Below are 17,026 nucleotides of genomic sequence, written 5' to 3' on the forward strand. Positions count from 1 at the left end.
GGTCCTCTCCCTGGCCTTGGCTCCTCTAGCTCCTTGGTTAGGCAGAGTGGCCGCAGGGACAGGACTTTATTTTTTTTTTAATTTTAATTTCTTGGTTAATCCTCACTCGAGGATATTTTTCCTATTTATTTTTAGAGAGAGTGGAAGGGAGGGGATGGGAAGAAAGAGAGAAACATGGATGTGAGAGAGACACGTCGATGGGTGGCCTCCCACATGGGTCCCGGTTTGAACCTGTAACCCGGGTACGTGCCTTTGACCAGGAATGGGACCCACGACCCTCCAGGATGCAGGCCAGCCTGCAGGGCGGGTGGTGTCTTACGAGTGGGTCTGGACTCTGCAGTTAAAGCCACACATGGGGCTGCCCGTGCTGGCAGTGATTTTCCTGGCCCCCCTCTTTCCGCCAGAGAAACGCCATCGAGCGTTTTTGTGGGGAGGTGCGGCGCCTGTGCCACGCGGAGCGGAGGAAGGACTTCGTGTCCGAGGCCTACCTGGTCACGCTGGGCAAGTTCATCAACATGTTCGCCGTGCTGGACGAGCTGAAGAACATGAAGTGCAGCGTGAAGAACGACCACTCGGCCTACAAGAGGTGAGCCGTGCCCTGCGCCTGAGCCCCTCTGAGGGCGCCCGGGAGTGCCTGGTGAGCTGTGCTTCCTGCACACGGTGGGTGTGCATCCAGGGGTGCGGAAGTGACTGCCGCTGGCTGGCGGTGCTGACTGGCCAGGCCCAGGACTGTGCTGTTGTTTGTGAATCCTCGCCTGACTGCGTTTTTCCACTGATTTTTAGAGAGAGTGAAAGGGAGGAAGGAGAGAGAGAAACATTGATGTGAGAGACACATCGATTGGTCGTCTCCTGCATGCTCCCTGACCGGGGCCAGGGGTTTTGCCTGGAACCGAGGATTGGATGTGCCCTTGACTCACGTGTGTGTTGGGTGCTCAGCACCCTTGGAAGACAGAAGCACACAAGACCATTTCCTGCTCACAGAGCCGTGGGGTCACTGTACGGGCGTTTGGCAAGGGGCAGGTGGGGTCTGCAGCCTGAGGGTGCCATCCCAGCAGTGGGTGGAGCTGGCCCTGTGGACTGGCACCGTGCGGTCACGTGGAGCTTCCCAGTTTCCCAGACCCGCTCTCCTCCAGGGCGGTTTTCTTCTTGAATGCGGAGGAGATGATTGGAAAAGGCGGGCATGGCGTGGTGTGTGCTTCTGGAACACGTGTGGGTGGCTGGTGGCAAGGACGGGGAGGTGGGCGGTCAGAGCAGAGCCAGCTGTCTACGGACAGACTTTCTCTAGAGTCCGTCCTCAGTCCTGCTGACGTCATGGCTGGCTAGAACAAGATGACAAGGTGCCGGCTGATGTTCCCTCGTGCCACACCAGGAATCGGAGCTCTAAAATTCAGTTGGAAGAGTTTTTACTTTGCCTCTGAATAGGCTGTAGTTACATGGCCTCTGAAATCATGCGACTGCTGCTGTGTCTTTAAAATGAAATGGACATCGGATGGGGCGCATCATCGATTGGCTTCCTCCTCACGCCCCCCACTGGGGATCGAGCCCACAACCCGGGCCTATGCCCTGACCGGGAATCCAACTGTGACCTCCCGGTTCATGGGTCCAGCCTCCACCACTGAGCCGCCCCAGCTGGGCTCTTCTTTTTCTGAGTCATGAAGCATGTTAGCGGATTAACTGTTTTCTTTTCTCCGGCTCGCACAGGGCTGCTCAGTTTCTACGGAAAATGGCAGACCCGCAGTCCATCCAGGAGTCACAGAACCTGTCCATGTTCCTGGCCAACCACAACAAGATCACACAGGTGAGGCTCGTGCGCTCCTGCTCTGGCGGATGGGGGGCATGGCTGGGGTTCCGGGGGCCAGAGGACCTGCAGCAGCTGGTGACATGGGGCTCCCCTCTTCCAGTCTCTGCAGCAACAGCTTGAAGTCATCTCTGGCTACGAAGAGCTCCTGGCGGACATCGTGAACCTGTGTGTGGATTACTACGAGAACAGGATGTACCTGACGCCCAGCGAGAAACACATGCTCCTCAAAGTACGCGGGCGGGGACGGCTGTCGAGGGCCTCGCGGCGGGAGGGACCCAGGAGAGAGGGACAGCCAGGGTCTGCGATCCTTTCGTCAACCTTTTTGTATATATATATATGTTGTTGTTGATTTCAGAGAGGAAGGTAGAGGGAGAGGGAAACATCAATGACGAGAGAGAATCATTGACCAACTGCCTCCTGCACGCCCCCTACTGGGGATCGAGCCTGCGACCTGGGCCTGTGCCCCGACCAGAAATGGAACCATGGCCTCCTGGTTCCTAGGTCGACACTCAACCCCTGGGCCAGGGCTGAAGTGGCTTTTCTGGAGAAAGAGTGAAGTGTCATGTCTGGAGGTGCTTGTGGGTCTGAGCTTCCTGTGCCATTTGTGCTTCCTCAGGTCATGGGATTTGGTCTGTACTTGATGGATGGGAGTGTCAGCAACATCTATAAACTAGACGCCAAGAAAAGAATAAACTTGTCCAAAATCGACAAGTTTTTCAAGGTGAGTGAGTGACATTTCTATAGACGTGTGACCGTGAGGGGTCCTGGGACGTTGTGCCTGCTCCCGCCCCTCCTCCCCACACAGGCTCTGCCGGGCTGTGGTCCCGAACGAAGGGGACCACGCCTTGCGTCCCTGGTCTGGCTGGTCGCTCTGTTAGACTTGTCCCTGTGGGCGCCCACAGCGGCAGTCCTTGGCTCCATCGTGGGGTCGCAGGCCGCCGGATGGTCACACCACCGTCTGTCGGTCCATTCTGTCGTGATGGGCAGGAGGTGGTTTCTGGGTCCTCACTGGTGAGCACAGGGCCGCTCAGGTTGAGGGCACGTCTGCGCACGTCCGTTGGACGCTAGCCCGGGGCTGGGATTGGGGTCGCGAGCGTAAAGGTTTTCCGTGTTTGTAGACACGGCCTAACCGTTTTCCGTGGGCCTCCCTGCCGGCAGTGAGCGAGCGTTCCCCTTGTTCCCCTTGCTCTGCTTCCTCGCCAGCACCTTTGGGCGCGGGCGTCCTGCAGGGCGGGCGGGCGTGCCGCTGCGCTTGTTGGGCCCCCGACGCCTCAGCCCTTGGTGTGTTTTATGGAGCGTCACTTGACTGTTCTTGGTTTTTCCCTGTGACTTGTTTCTGCACGTATTCTAGGTGCATGTGCCCCAAAATGCAGCCATTCCCCTACGCGGCTCCGTCCACTTCCTTAAAGGTGTCCTTTGATGAACAGAGGTTCTTCGTTTTATTGTAATCCCATGTGTCCGCCTTTAATGTCTACTTTAGGAAATGTTTCCATACAGCAGGGATTTTCCCCATACAGTGGGATTTTCTCGTGCTAGCTTTGGGACACATCACTCTCCCTTTCCATCTGGACCTATAGTTTCCCTTGGAACTGGTCTCTGTACGGCATGAGGTAGGGGTTGGCATTCTTCTCTGTCTCTCTCTCATTGTGATTAGTTTTGTTTTTGTTTTTTAATATATTTTATTGATTTTTTACAGAAGAAGGGAGAGGGAGAGAGAGTTAGAAACATCTATGAGAGAGAAACATCAATCAGCTGCCTCCTGCACCCCCAACCCCCCACCACTGGGCACATGCCCGCAACCAAGGTGCATGCCCTTGACTGGAATTGAACCTGGGACCCTTGAGTCCGTAGGCAGACAATCTATACACTGAGCCAAACCAGTTAGGATCATTGTGAGTATTTTAATATCTTTATTGATTTCAGAGAGGAAGGGAGAGGGAGAGAGAGATAGAAACATCAATGATGAGAGAGAATCATCGATTGGCTCCCTCATGATCACCCCCTACTGAGGATTGAGCCTGCAACCCAGGCATGTGCCCTGCTGGGAATCGAATCTGCAACCCTTTTGTGCATGGAACCACGCTCAACCAACTGAGCCGCACCGGCCAGGGCTAGGGGTTGACATTCTTGGATTTTTTTTCTCCATATGGAGATCTAGCTGACGTGTCCTTTCATTGCAGAGACGATCTTTTCCCACGTTGTTCTGTGTTTGGTGGGTCATAAACCAGGTGTCTGTCTGTCTGTGGCTCTGTCTTAGGTCCTCTGTCCTGCCCCACTGGTCTCCATCCATGCTCCAAGGCCACACTGTCCTAGTGGCTGTGGCTTCCCAGTAGAGTAGGTCTGCTCACCAGGAAGTCTTCAGTTATGTTCTTCAGGATTTTCGTGCGTATCATCCCTTCACCTTTCAAAATGCATTTAGAACTGGCTTGTGATCGCTCACCACTCGTAAACCACCTTCCTCCTGGGATATTGTTTGGGGTTCCATTGCATGTACAGATTAATTCAGGGAGAATGGACTTTGTTAAAATACCAAGTCTTCCAATACGTGAACCTGATATATGTCTCCATTCACTTAAAACTTTACATATTCTCTGGAATTTTTGGTAGTATTTTTGCTTAGAGGTATTGTCTATATTTTGTTTAATGTATTCATACATTTTTTAAAATTTTTGGATGCTTTTGCAAATTCTCTCCTTAAATTTTCATTTTCTAGTTGTTGCTAGTATGTAGAAATGCAGTTGAATTTTTTCATTTATGTAGAAATGCTTGACCATGGATCAAGCCAGAGTCAGGTTAATTTCCACATTTAAAATAGTTTAAATGATTTTATGAATGTTGGTACTTGTATTTTGTTCTTGAAGTGAATGTAGAAGTTGTTCACCACTTTTTTTGCACTAAATGATTTGCAGAGAATGCTTTTAACCATCAACAATCAATGGCATTATTCATTCACGTATTATACATTTGGTCACTAAACATACATGATGACCCTATTTTTTTTTTTCTTTGACTACAGCAGCTCCAGGTGGTTCCACTGTTCGGGGACATGCAGATAGAACTCGCAAGATACATCAAGACCAGCGCCCACTACGAGGAAAACAAATCTCGGTACAGGCGTGAGCTGCCCAGTTAGAATGTTCTGAGATGTTTCTATTGTCGTTGTTTTGTGTGTGTTTTAAGACAGAGGGAGGGAAAGAAACATTGACATGAGAAAGGAACATCGATCAGCTGCCTCCCCTACATACACCAACTGGGGATCAAACCCACAGCTTAGGCTATGTTTTCCATCGCAGGGAGGGATGGAGGGAGAGGGAGGGGGGGAGAGAGAGAGAGAGAGAGAGAGAGAGACCTATGTGAGATAGAAACATCAATTGGTGACCTCTCGAATGCTCCCCAATTTATTTATGTAGAAATGCTCCCCAATTTATTTATGCAGGGATTTAACCTGCAGCCCAGGTACCTGCCCATGACCAGGAATTGAACCCACAGCCGTTTGGTGTGCAGGCCGGTGCTCTGACCGTTGATGCACACTGGCCAGGGCTCGTGTTACCTTTCCGTCCCAGGTGACATGCAGCATGACTTTGCATTGCTTTCCCTGGGCAGCGAGGGGGTTAGATAATCATGTCCTTCACCAAGGGGACCCCCGGACGTGCCCAGCACCCAGCTGGCCCCACACACAGCTGTCCCACGTGACGGACTATTCCCTGTGCTGCACTTGTCGGGAAGCAGTTTGGTGACGAAGGAGAATTCACGACGACGTTTTAGAAGCAGGCGGGAGGGGGGCAGGCGCCCGCCCGCCCGCTGACCCGCTGACCTGCTCCCCTGCTCCCCTCCCGCCAGGTGGACGTGCACGTCCTCCAGCAGCAGCCCCCAGTACAACATCTGCGAGCAGATGATCCAGATCCGCGAGGACCACATGCGCTTCATCTCCGAGCTGGCGCGCTACAGCAACAGCGAGGTGGGCAGGCCAGCCTGGGGGTCGTACTGGGAATGCAGGGCCACCTCCACCACAGCCATCATTGGGCTCAGGAAGAACTAGGTGCATCCCTCGCAGTCCTGCAGGGGAAAGGGCCCTGGGGGTCCCACACGAGGTGCAGAGAGCGGCCAGGAGGGGCTGTGGGTGTGGGTTTAGCAGGTACCCTCTTCACCAGGGAAGATCACCCCCTACTGGGGACTTAGGGGGTTAGGACAGCGGGTAAGGGCAGGGGCAGTGAAGAGTGGCGGGGGGCGGGGGGGTCAGCCAGGACTTTCCCTACAGGCACTCGACTTGCCCTTTGCTTGTGTAGCTGCAGCCTGTTTATTAATGATGGATGTCTTGTTTGTTTGTGTGTTAATCCTCATCCAATAATATTTTTCCCATCCATTTTTAGAGTGAGTGGGGGAGGGGGGAGAAAGAGAGAGAAACATCGATGTGTGAGAAACACATTGGATTACATTGATTGGCTGCTTTCCACATGTGCCCTGAGGGGGGAGCTGGGGATGGAACCTGCAACTCAGGCACGCGCCCTTGACCGGGAATCGAACCCTGGACCCTTCAGGGCTCAGGCTGAGGCTCTAACCACTGAGCAGCACTGGCAGGGCCCAGATGGATTGTGTGCCCCGTCACGTCACATTTCTGGGCCAGTGCCCTTGGGGTGGGTCCCTAGAGTGGGGACGGGGGAGACTCGGGGCCAGATTTCCGGATTTGGGACGACTTTTCGATGCTCCTGTGATGCTCCAGGTTGTCACAGGCTCCGGCCGCCAGGAGGCCCAGAAGACAGACGCCGAGTACCGGAAGCTCTTCGACCTGGCGCTGCAGGGCCTGCAGCTGCTGTCCCAGTGGAGCGCGCACGTGATGGAAGTGGTAGGTGCCCTTGCTCGCTTGCAAGGAGGCGGGAACACAGGGAACCTGGACAGCGTCCTCCCCTCCCCACCCCCCAGACTCATCAAGAAATGGACTAAATGCCCTGACCGGTGTGGCTCAGTGGATAGAGCGTCGGCCTGTGGACTCAAGGGTCCCAGGTTCGATTGCGGTCAAGGGCATGTACCTTGGTTGCGGGCACATCCCCAGTAGGAGGTGTGTGGGAGGCAGCTGATCGATGTTTCTCTCTCATCGATGTTTCTAACTCTCTATCCCTCTCCCTTCCTCTCTGTAAGAAATCAATGAAATAAAATATATTTTTAAAAAAAGAGCTTCAGTCCCTTTCCTATTAAAAAAATAGACTAAATGATACTTTTTCTCCATTAACTTTGGTTCTTGGATCAAGAACAAATTGGCTTTTTATTTTGGGCCCTAGAAATAAGGTTACATATCAATTTAAATGGAAGACAACTGAACATACGGTTCATGCACCCATGTTACAAATCAATGGCCTCATCTGTTAGCATTGATAGACTTTAAATTGTAACGTTACGATATTTTTTAAAATATATTTTTATTGATTTCAGAGAGAGGAAGGGAGAGAAACATCGATGTGACAGTGGAACATTGATCAGCTGCCTCTTGTAGGCCCCAATCCTGCCCGTTGCTTTCCGCCCCGGTGACCTCGCATCCCTGGCTTGTCCTTCCCACGGCCCGTGTCTGTGTGCCTGTCCTTCCCACGGCCCGAGTCTGTGTGCCTGTCCTTCCCACGGCCCGTGTCTGTCTGCCTGTCCTTCCCACGGCCCGTGTCTGTGTGCCTGTCCTTCCCAGTGCCCATGTCTGTCTGCCTGTCCTTCCCACGGCCCGAGTCTGTGTGCCTGTCCTTCCCACGGCCCGTGTCTGTCTGCCTGTCCTTCCCACGGCCCGTGTCTGTGTGCCTGTCCTTCCCACGGCCCGTGTCTGTCTGCCTGTCCTTCCCACGGCCCGTGTCTGTGTGCCTGTCCTTCCCACGGCCCGTGTCTGTCTGCCTGTCCTTCCCACGGCCCGAGTCTGTGTGCCTGTCCTTCCCACGGCCTGTGTCTGTCTGCCTGTCCTTCCCACGGCCCGAGTCTGTGTGCCTGTCCTTCCCACGGCCCGTGTCTGTCTGCCTGTCCTTCCCACGGCCCGTGTCTGTCTGCCTGTCCTTCCCACGGCCCGAGTCTGTGTGCCTGTCCTTCCCACGGCCCGTGTCTGTCTGCCTGTCCTTCCCACGGCCCGTGTCTGTGTGCCTGTCCTTCCCACGGCCCGTGTCTGTCTACCTCCTGCACGAACGGTATCGGAGCGCGTACAGTCTGTTTACCCCCGTCTCTCTGACCAGTATTCCTGGAAACTCGTGCACCCGACGGACAAGTACTCCAACAAGGACTGCCCCGACAACGCCGAGGAGTATGAGCGCGCCACGCGCTACAACTACACCAGCGAGGAGAAGTTCGCCCTCGTGGAGGTGCGTCTGTCGGTGGTCTCTGCCTCCGTCGCCCCTGGGCTCCCGTGGGCTCCCGTGGGCTCCCTTTCCCAAGGGAGAGGGAAATGGGAATACACTGCCTGCATTGTCTTTGCTTCTCCGCGGGGCAGCCCTTTGGCATCTCACCGTTGGCCGTGGGTACCGATCTCTGCCGACAGCTCCCGTGGGCAGATCGAGGGGGACAAGCAGCAACCTGGCATCTGAGAGCCAGGAGTCCCGCCCTCTGCCCCCCGGGAGCCCCAGTTCCCAGGCTCTGCCAGGTGCCTGGGGTGGTGGGCACCTGGGCGCCCTCTGTCCTCGGGCGTCTTGGTGAACACACGTTGTTCATTTCCCTTACAGTTTCCTATTTTTAAAAAAAAATATGTTTCTATTGACAGAGAGGAAGGGAAAGGGGGAGAGAGAGAGAGAGAGAAACATCGACGAGGAATCATCAATCCTGAGCAGGAATCGAACCCACGATCTTGTGTATGGGATAGTGTCCCAAACAACTGAGCCACACTGGCCAGGGCAGGATTTGCTGCTTGTTTTTTTTTTATTAATAGAAATTTATCTTCTATTTAAAAAGGCAACACATTCGTTAAACAAACCCGAGCAGGAGCGCAGGGGGTGGGGGGAGACCGGCATGTGCACCCCCCGTCCGTCAGTCACCCCCCGAGCCTGGTGTCCCCGCAGGTGATCGCCATGATCAAGGGCCTGCAGGTGCTGATGGGCAGGATGGAGAGCGTGTTCAACCATGCCATCCGGCACACGGTCTACGCCGCCCTGCAGGATTTCTCCCAGGTCACGCTGCGGGAGCCGCTGCGGCAGGCCATCAAGAAGAAGAAGAACGTCATCCAGAGGTCAGCGCCCTGCGCTCGGGGCCTGGGTCAGAGGGTCGGTGTAGGTGTACGTGGCCGTGCAGTCAGTAATTTCCTTTATGTACGCACTAGAGGCCTGGTACACGAAATTCATGCAAGGGTAGGCCTTCGCAGCCCCGACCCCCGCCCGCACCCGCCTTGGCCTGGCGCTGCCCGCGTCTGCCGTCACACACCCCCAGTTCCATGGAGCCCCCTGATGGGTCACCCCGCAGAGGGTGGCCTGGGACACCCTCTTTGGAGCAATTGCAGAACTCCCCCTACATCGATCGACCCGCCAGCCGGTGGCCCAGGCCTCCCTCTGTGGGCTGATCAATTGAGGAGGGGCCCCCCCCCCCCCCCCCCGTATTGATCGCCCCTCAGAGAGTGGCCTGGCCTCCCTCTGCTGGGCGATCGTGGGATGATGTCGGCCCCCCGACCAACCTCATCGCACCCGCCCTGACTGACGGACCTGGTGCCAGTGCGTGTCACAGTGTGGTCGTCTGGATGGTCGTTCTGCTGGTCGGCTGTTTGGTTGATTTGCGTATTACGATTTTATGATTACAGACGAGGGCCCAGTGCATGAATGCATGCTCCTTTAAAGGAACTGTGGGCCGCGAGGCTGCAGTGGGCACAGGAGCAGGTCTCGCCCCATCCTCCACGCCCCTACCCAGCCCCTAGCCAGTCCCCTGTCTGCCTGCAGCCCCACTCCTGTCGCCGCTGCTCCCACGCGCTCCCGCGCCGGCCCCACTCGTAACCACTGACGGCGCGGAGCGATGGGGGCCGGTGCCAGCAGCAGGTGTGAGTGGCAGTCAGGACCGTGGCACGCAGTAGCAAAGAATTTTCAGTAACCACCAGAGTCTCGTCTTAATGACGGTTGGACTAGCACCCCCACTCACCTGCTCCACCATCCTGCCGCGGCCAACGCCCGCTATGTTCCGCGCGCGCCCCCTGGTGGTCAGCGCACATCATAGTGACTGGTTGTTCCGCCGTTCGATCTATTTGCACATTAGGGTTTTATATATATATATATACTAGAGGCCTGGTACACGAAATTCGTGCACTGGAGGTGTGTCCCTCAGGCCAGCCTGCACCTTTTCCAATCTGGAACATCCCTTTCACAATCGGGGACTGCTGGCTCCTAACCACTCGCCTGCCTGATTGCCCCCAATGCCCTCCCAAGGTAGGGTCTGGGGTGCAGGTGAATGGGATTCCTGGCTGGCTGCCACTGACAGCAAGCTGACCAACGGCCAATTCTGCAAGGAATGGGGCCCCCTCCTCCCTCCTGTCAGGGTCCGTTTGAAGGCCGACCATGCCCCTGATCACACGAGACCCAGAGTGCCGCTGTGCCCTGGCCGGCCGGGGCCCACAGCTCCCTAGCCTGCTGTTTGGTCGTCCATCCAGTCGTTTAGGTCATGGTGGCACCTGGCTTTTTATATATTAAGATATATATGTATATATATGTATATTATTGGTATTAGAGAGAGAAGAAGGGGGAGAGAGAGAGAAACATTCATTGGCTGCCTCCTGTACGCCCCACACTGGGGATGGAGCCCACAGCCTGGGCCTGTGCCCTGACCGGGAATAGAACCGTGACCTCCGGGTTCATGGGTCGACACTCAAACACAGAGCCACTGCAGCCGGGCAACCGTCTATTTTTTAAATTTCCTGTGGAGCTGGGTGAGCGTCAGGTGAGACGCTGTGATTGTCAGTGTCCCCACGGCGTCAGCGCTCCTGCCCGTGTTCAGTGTCCTGCAGGCCATCAGGAAGACCGTGTGCGACTGGGAGACGGGGCACGAGCCCTTCAACGACCCGGCCCTGCGGGGCGAGAAGGACCCCAAGAGCGGCTTCGACATTAAAGTGCCCCGCCGCGCCGTGGGACCCTCCAGCACGCAGGTTCTCGCCCCTTGTCCTCCGCCTCTGCCGTCCCACAAGAGGGCCAACCCTGCGCGGGGGGTCGGGAAGCGCAGCCAGGGGTGACACGGGGTCCCCTCTACTCTTGGGCACATCCCGTCTCGCCTGGGTCTCCGGCCCCTCTGTCCGCGGCCCGCGTGGGTCCGAGTGCTGGCCGGGACCGCGTGGGGACTGCCCGGTTCGCCCACGTGCATGCAGACCTTAATCTGATGGCCCAGTGCCCGAGTCCAAAGTGTGGGTGACCCTCTGTGTCTGTGTTCACCTGTCTCTCGGTGGCTGTTTCGGGGCATGGGTACGACTTCCATGTTGTGCTGCAGAGTGTCATTCCTGAAGAGACAACTTGGAGAGACTTAAAAATGCAGCTTTTGTGTGTCCCGGACTTGAGTCACCACCGCTCAAGTTGTTTCTCTCGTTCGTGCCTCCCCCCAAAAAGCAGCTTTCTCCTGACTCACACCTGCCCCTCCGCCCTCTGCTTTCTCCTCCCATGGGGGCCCGGCCCTGCCTGCCGGTCACCAGGATCCCCAGCAAAGCACGTTGCTGGCTGTGAAGGGGACACTCCGTCCGTATCTGGGAGGAAGCCCCGTCCGGGGCCCGCCTGCGGTGTATGCCCTACGTCCCGTGTGTGTGTGTCCCCCGCTCTGCGTGTCGTGTGACTAACGCTCTCTCCGCCTCTCCCGTGTCTGTCCGTGTCTAGCTGTACCTGGTGCGCACCATGGCAGAGTCCTTGAGCTCCGCTGAGCTGCTGCGGCAGCTCAAGTCTCTGGGCATGGAGAGGCTGGTGCATGTGGTTAACGCGTTTCTGAGGCAGTCCTACACCTATCCGCCTCTCTTAACCTTCGGGGGTAAGACACCGTTCGTTTACCTTGCTGACGTTCAGGGCACGGAGGCGAGGTGCCTCCTTCGCAGTCCTTCCTCCCAGGCAGCAGCCACGCGGCCACGTAGACGGGCGCCCGGACCCCTTAGCGGAGCCGGGGGAGCCCGGCTCAGGTCAGGGCCTCGGAGCAGCCCTCCGGGGGCCGAGCAGCATCTGGTGCAACTAATGCTCCTGTGTGTTCTCTCCCGCAAACGTGTCCCCGGATACCGCAGCTTTACATGGTGAGAACCATGCTAGAGTCCCTCATTGCAGACAAAAGTGGCTCCAAGAAAACCCTGAGGAGTAGCCTTGAGGGGCCCACCATATTGGACATAGAAAAGTTCCACCGGGAGTCCTTCTTCTACACTCACTTGATAAATTTCAGCGGTAAGAGACCTGCTGACCACGCCCGGCCCAGCATGCTCTAACACCGCTAACACCGTCCAGAGCGCTTCCGCCTGCTGACCGTCCCCGCCAAGGCCCCCTCCTGCACCCGCACCAGGTGGTGACGTGTGGTGACCCCGTAGCCGCCTCCACCTGTTGCTGTAAACGCATGGCCGGCCGGGTGCTCCCTCGAGTGGCGTGGCCTTGGGAAGGGCGAGGGCCGTGGGGCCGGAGCTGGTCCTTCGCCACTCAGGGCCTGACAACCAGGCGAACGTCCCCTCCGGCGGCCACCTGGGCCGTGAGCAGGTCCCCGGCTCAGGCCGCTGCCCCGGGCTGACAGGTCCCCGGGACCAGGCTGCTGGGTGGATGCCCTTGGTTATCCCGTCACGGCCGTGTGCTCCGAACGGGAGGCCGCGTCTTGGCTGCGAGCTGCAGGTTTGCAGTGAATGGCGAGCTTTTTGCTTCTCGCTCCGTCACAGGGCAGGAGCGTAAAGAGCAGTCCTTTTGTACTAGGCAGACGCACACGGAGTGGGCACGCAATGCTGCGTCTGGCCCCCATCCCGGTCTCGCTGCTCCTTTTCATGAGCACATTTCCTCCCCGCCCCCGAGGCTCCAGGGTCGACAGGGCCCACGAGAGGCACCGATGTCCCTGTCGGACCCGCAGCCCAGATGCCGCCTGTTCTTCCCGGGGTGAGACGGGCACAGTCCCGGTGGCTTGCCTGCGGTCAGGCGCCCGTCCCTAGTGTTAGGTGCCCCGGGACCCTGTCCACTCACCACCCCGCATGGCTCCGGGCTGATGGCAACGGAGCTGGCGCCTGGTGCACGGCCCTCGCCCTGTCCGCCCGTCTGTCTGCTTTTTGCCGGTGCGTCCGTGCCGTTGGCGGAGACTGACCCACCGCCGTGTGCGCCCCCCAGAGACCCTGCAGCAGTGCTGCGACCTCTCGCAGCTGTGGTTCCGCGAGTTCTTCCTGGAGCTCACCATGGGCCGGCGCATCCAGTTCCCCATCGAGATGTCCATGCCCTGGATCCTGACCGACCACATCCTGGAGACCAAGGAGGCGTCCATGATGGAGTGAGTGCCCGGGGCCCTGCTGGCTCTTTGCTCGTGGCGACGGGGGCTCTTCGTTGGCTTTGGGGAGGGGAGAGGTCGAGGCGGCCTGGCTGCTCGCATTGCTTAATTTGACGCCGCGATTCGAGGGGAGAGACGAGAGAGTCGTCCAAGGGACAGGTTTCTTAAATTTTTTTTTTTTTTTTAATGTTTCTATCGAAGTTGGGAGAGGGAGTGACAGAGAAACATCCATGATGGGAGAGAATCATCGATCAGCTGCCTCCCGCACAGCCCCCACTGGGTATCCAACCTGCGACCTGGGCATGTGCCCGAACCGGGAATCGAACTATGACTTCCTGGTTCATAGGTCAACACTCAGCCACTGAGTCATACCAGCCGGGCAAAAATAGTATACTGCTAAAAATAAAAAAAGTCCTCATTGTTGTGCTTATTAAAAAAACGTAGAGGCCCAGTGCACAAATTCGTGCCCAGGTAGGGTCCCTCGGCCTGGCTGGTGATCAGGGCCGATCTGTGGGGCAACCGGTGGGGGGATCAGCCCCCGCTCACACCCGCCCTGGCTGGCCTGATGCTGCCCACTCGCCCGCCCCGGCCCCTGCCACCCATCGCCTCCCTCTGTGGGGTGACTGGCGGGGTGATCGGGGTCCCCCGCTGGCATCCTCCTTGGCTGGCGGCCTGGCGGCGGCCTGGCACCACCTGCTCGCCAGCCCCACCCCCTGCCACCGCCGCGGGCTGGGGGCAGCTCCTGCGTTGAGTGTCTGCCCCCCCAGGTGGTCAGTGCACATCATAGCGACCGGTCATTTTGCCGTTTGGTCGATTTGCATATTAGGTTTTTATTATATAGGATAGGATGCTACATCCTTTTGGCAAAAACCTTTGAGACAGGATAAAGGAGAAGGTGCAGTTGCTGGAGGCCCGTGACTAGGGCGTGGCCTGGGTCTGGTGCCCCGCCCACGGGGTGGGTTCGCTGCCCAGGCTGTTCCCCCGGCCTCGCAGGAGCCGAGCCTGGCACTTGACGGGATCGGTTCTCCTCGGGAGAGGAGAGGAGAGGAGAGCGGAGCGGGTGGTGCTCGGGGTTGGGGGAGCTGCGAGTGCGAGGCTGGCTGACGGCTCCCTCTGCAGGTATGTCCTCTACTCCCTGGACCTTTACAACGACAGCGCCCACTACGCCCTCACCAGGTTCAACAAGCAGTTTCTCTACGACGAGATCGAGGCCGAGGTGAGCTCCCACCCCTGAAACAGGCTCTGCCGTGTCCTTTGGCGGAGGGCTGCAGGCAGCAAGCCTCCCCTCCAACACAGGAGGGTGAAGCAGAGCAGCGAAGGCGGGAAAGAGAGTTTGGGGGCAGCCCTTCTGTCTGCACGCCTCTCCGTGCGGCTGCTCCGTGACCAGGAGCCGGAGGGGGGTGAGCCAGTTCTCCCGGCGGCTCGCCCGCCCGTGGTGGCGGCTCTGACAAGAGCTCCAAGCACAGGGACGGCCCCTCGCGTGCCTCTTCCTCCCAGGAGCCTTTGCTAGTTGCCTTCACAGTTGCGTCACTTGCATCCCCTGGCCTGATTGGCCTCACTTGCGTTAAAGCTGGAAGTTCAACCTTCTGACTACCTTCACCCTGTGCCTCTGGCAACCCCCACTCTCTTTTCTGCCTTTGAGTTCGTTGTTTTGTTAAAATTACACCTGTAAGTGAGACCATACAGTACTTGTCTCTGTCCAGTGTATTGCACTTAGCATAATGCCTTCAACATCCGTCCATGTTGCGCAAAAGGCAAGATTTTTTTTATTTTTCTGGCTGTATAATATCCCATTGTATATACAGGGTGTGGCAAAAGTAGGTTTACCGTTGTCATGTGGAAAATAATATAGCAATGAACAGAGAATAATAATACCAGAATGAACTCTGCACAGACAACACTAGCATGAGGGCCAGAGAGAAAGGGGGTGGGAGCAGGTAGAAGAGGGAAAAGGGGGGTAAATGGTGATGGAAGGAGACTTGACTTGGGGTGGTGAACACAATGCAATGGACAGATGATGTGTTATAAACGATACATTTGAAACCTCTATAATTTTGCTCACAAGCGTCACTCCAATAAATTCAACAAAACAATAAATCCTGTGTTTCGTGTATTCACAGCTGTAAACCTACTTTTGCCCCACCTTGAAGATATCACGTTTTCTTTATCGAGTGCGTTATCTGATCTCAGCTTAGGGAATCAAAGTGCAATGTCTGCTTTATTCTTCTTCAGGTGAATCTGTGCTTTGACCAGTTTGTTTACAAGTTGGCTGACCAGATATTTGCGTATTACAAGGTCATGGCCGGGAGGTACGTGTTTTGTGGTTTGGGGATGGAACCTGGAGTAGCTCGATCTGATGTTCGCATGAAAACTCGGAGCAGGTGAGCAGCGTCCTCCCTTCCTTCCGTTCTAGCTTGCTTCTTGACAAACGGCTACGATCCGAATGCAAGAACCAGGGGGCCACGATCCACCTCCCGCCCTCCAACCGCTACGAGACGCTGCTCAAACAGAGGCATGTGCAGGTGAGGGCCTTGCCCGGCGCTCCCGGACCCGCCTCTGAAATAGCCAGGTTTTCTTAGCGTTCGCGGGATTTTAGTAGGAGTCCGTATGGCGAGTGATTGGAAACTGCCTCATGAGGTGCTGAGAGTTCAAAGGCAGACGGTTCCTGTTGGAGGACCTGCAGCATGAGGGAAGACGTGCAGCGCTGTGCACCTGCCCTGCCCAGGCTCCTTTTTTTTCAAAAATTATCTTTTTAATGATTTTTAGAGAGAGAGAAAGGGAGAGGGGGAAAAAGAGAGAAGCATTGAGGTTGGAGCAAAACATGTTTAAATGTGCATTATGTCTTCTTGTCTTCTTACTAGAGGCCCAGTGCATGAAAATTCATGCATTTGAGGGGTGGGGGGGTCCCTCAGCCCGGCCTGCACCCTCTCACAATCCGGGATCCCGCGGGTAGGGTCCCTAGGCCTGGCCTGAGATCAGGGCCTATCGGGGCTTTTCTTCCCCGGGCTGCAGGCAGCTGGCCCCACCCCCGCCGCGGCCACTGCTTGCCATCTGTGCAGCACTGCCCCCCTGCCCTGCCACCGGTGGCCTCCCTCTGCAGGCGACAGGCTGGGGTGCAATGGCTTGGCTGGCCTAGGCCTCCCTCTTTCTTTGCTGGGGGGTGGGCCCAGCCCTGCGAGGGGCCATCTGCTTACCTGATCTCCCCTAACCACTCACCTACCTACCTAATCACCCCTAACTGCCCCTAATCACTCTGTCTGCCTGCCTGATTGCCCCTAACCGCTTGCTTGGGGGCAGGGCCAGCACTGACTTCCAGTTGTTCAGCCTCCGGTCATTACTGGTCGTTACGACCCAGGGGTTTTATATATTAGGGTAAGTTTCTGGAGGGGACATGTACATATATTCTTGCTTGTTTTAGCGTTCACTCTCTCCACCCTCTCACCCCCAGCTCCTGGGCAGGTCCATCGACCTCAATCGCCTGATCACCCAGCGCGTCTCGGTGGCCATGTACAAGTCTCTGGAACTGGCTATCGGACGGTTTGAAAGTGAAGACCTGACCTCGATCGTCGTACGTGCCCTTCCTTCCCTCAGGCTCGGCCGGGGGTTGGATTCGGGTCACGAGGGTTATAGCTGATTTTATTTCCGTCCTTATCGATACATTGAACCAATGAAATCATAGGCTCCGATTAAGCTTGGCCTTCTTTTAGCAGGGAATTCTTTGAGAGAGAATTTCATATAGTAGATAGGCAACGGAGGTCCAACACACATATCGTAGGGTCCCTGAAGAAGGAAAAGCAAAGCAACAGCATGGACCCAACATGTAAAATTTTT

The 17,026-nt window shown here is 56.5% G+C and overlaps 1 protein-coding gene across 1 annotated transcript in view; it reads left to right on the forward strand.

The window, feature by feature from the left end:
- The window catches only part of CYFIP1 (cytoplasmic FMR1 interacting protein 1), a 32,320-nt gene that overhangs the window by 5,152 nt on the left and 10,142 nt on the right, over positions 1-17,026 (forward strand). Inside the window, 17 exon segments of the mRNA XM_079800864.1 lie at positions 405-586; positions 1,702-1,798; positions 1,902-2,030; positions 2,418-2,522; positions 4,818-4,909; positions 5,642-5,759; positions 6,522-6,644; positions 7,999-8,124; positions 8,815-8,981; positions 10,724-10,871; positions 11,584-11,853; positions 11,856-12,129; positions 13,042-13,198; positions 14,315-14,411; positions 15,428-15,504; positions 15,609-15,717; positions 16,644-16,763. Coding sequence (XP_079656990.1) covers positions 405-586; positions 1,702-1,798; positions 1,902-2,030; positions 2,418-2,522; positions 4,818-4,909; positions 5,642-5,759; positions 6,522-6,644; positions 7,999-8,124; positions 8,815-8,981; positions 10,724-10,871; positions 11,584-11,853; positions 11,856-12,129; positions 13,042-13,198; positions 14,315-14,411; positions 15,428-15,504; positions 15,609-15,717; positions 16,644-16,763 — 2,391 coding nt within the window.

Source organism: Cnephaeus nilssonii, assembly GCF_951640355.1.
Source record: "Cnephaeus nilssonii genome assembly, contig: SUPER_24_unloc_1, whole genome shotgun sequence".
Lineage (NCBI taxonomy): Eukaryota > Metazoa > Chordata > Mammalia > Chiroptera > Vespertilionidae > Cnephaeus > Cnephaeus nilssonii.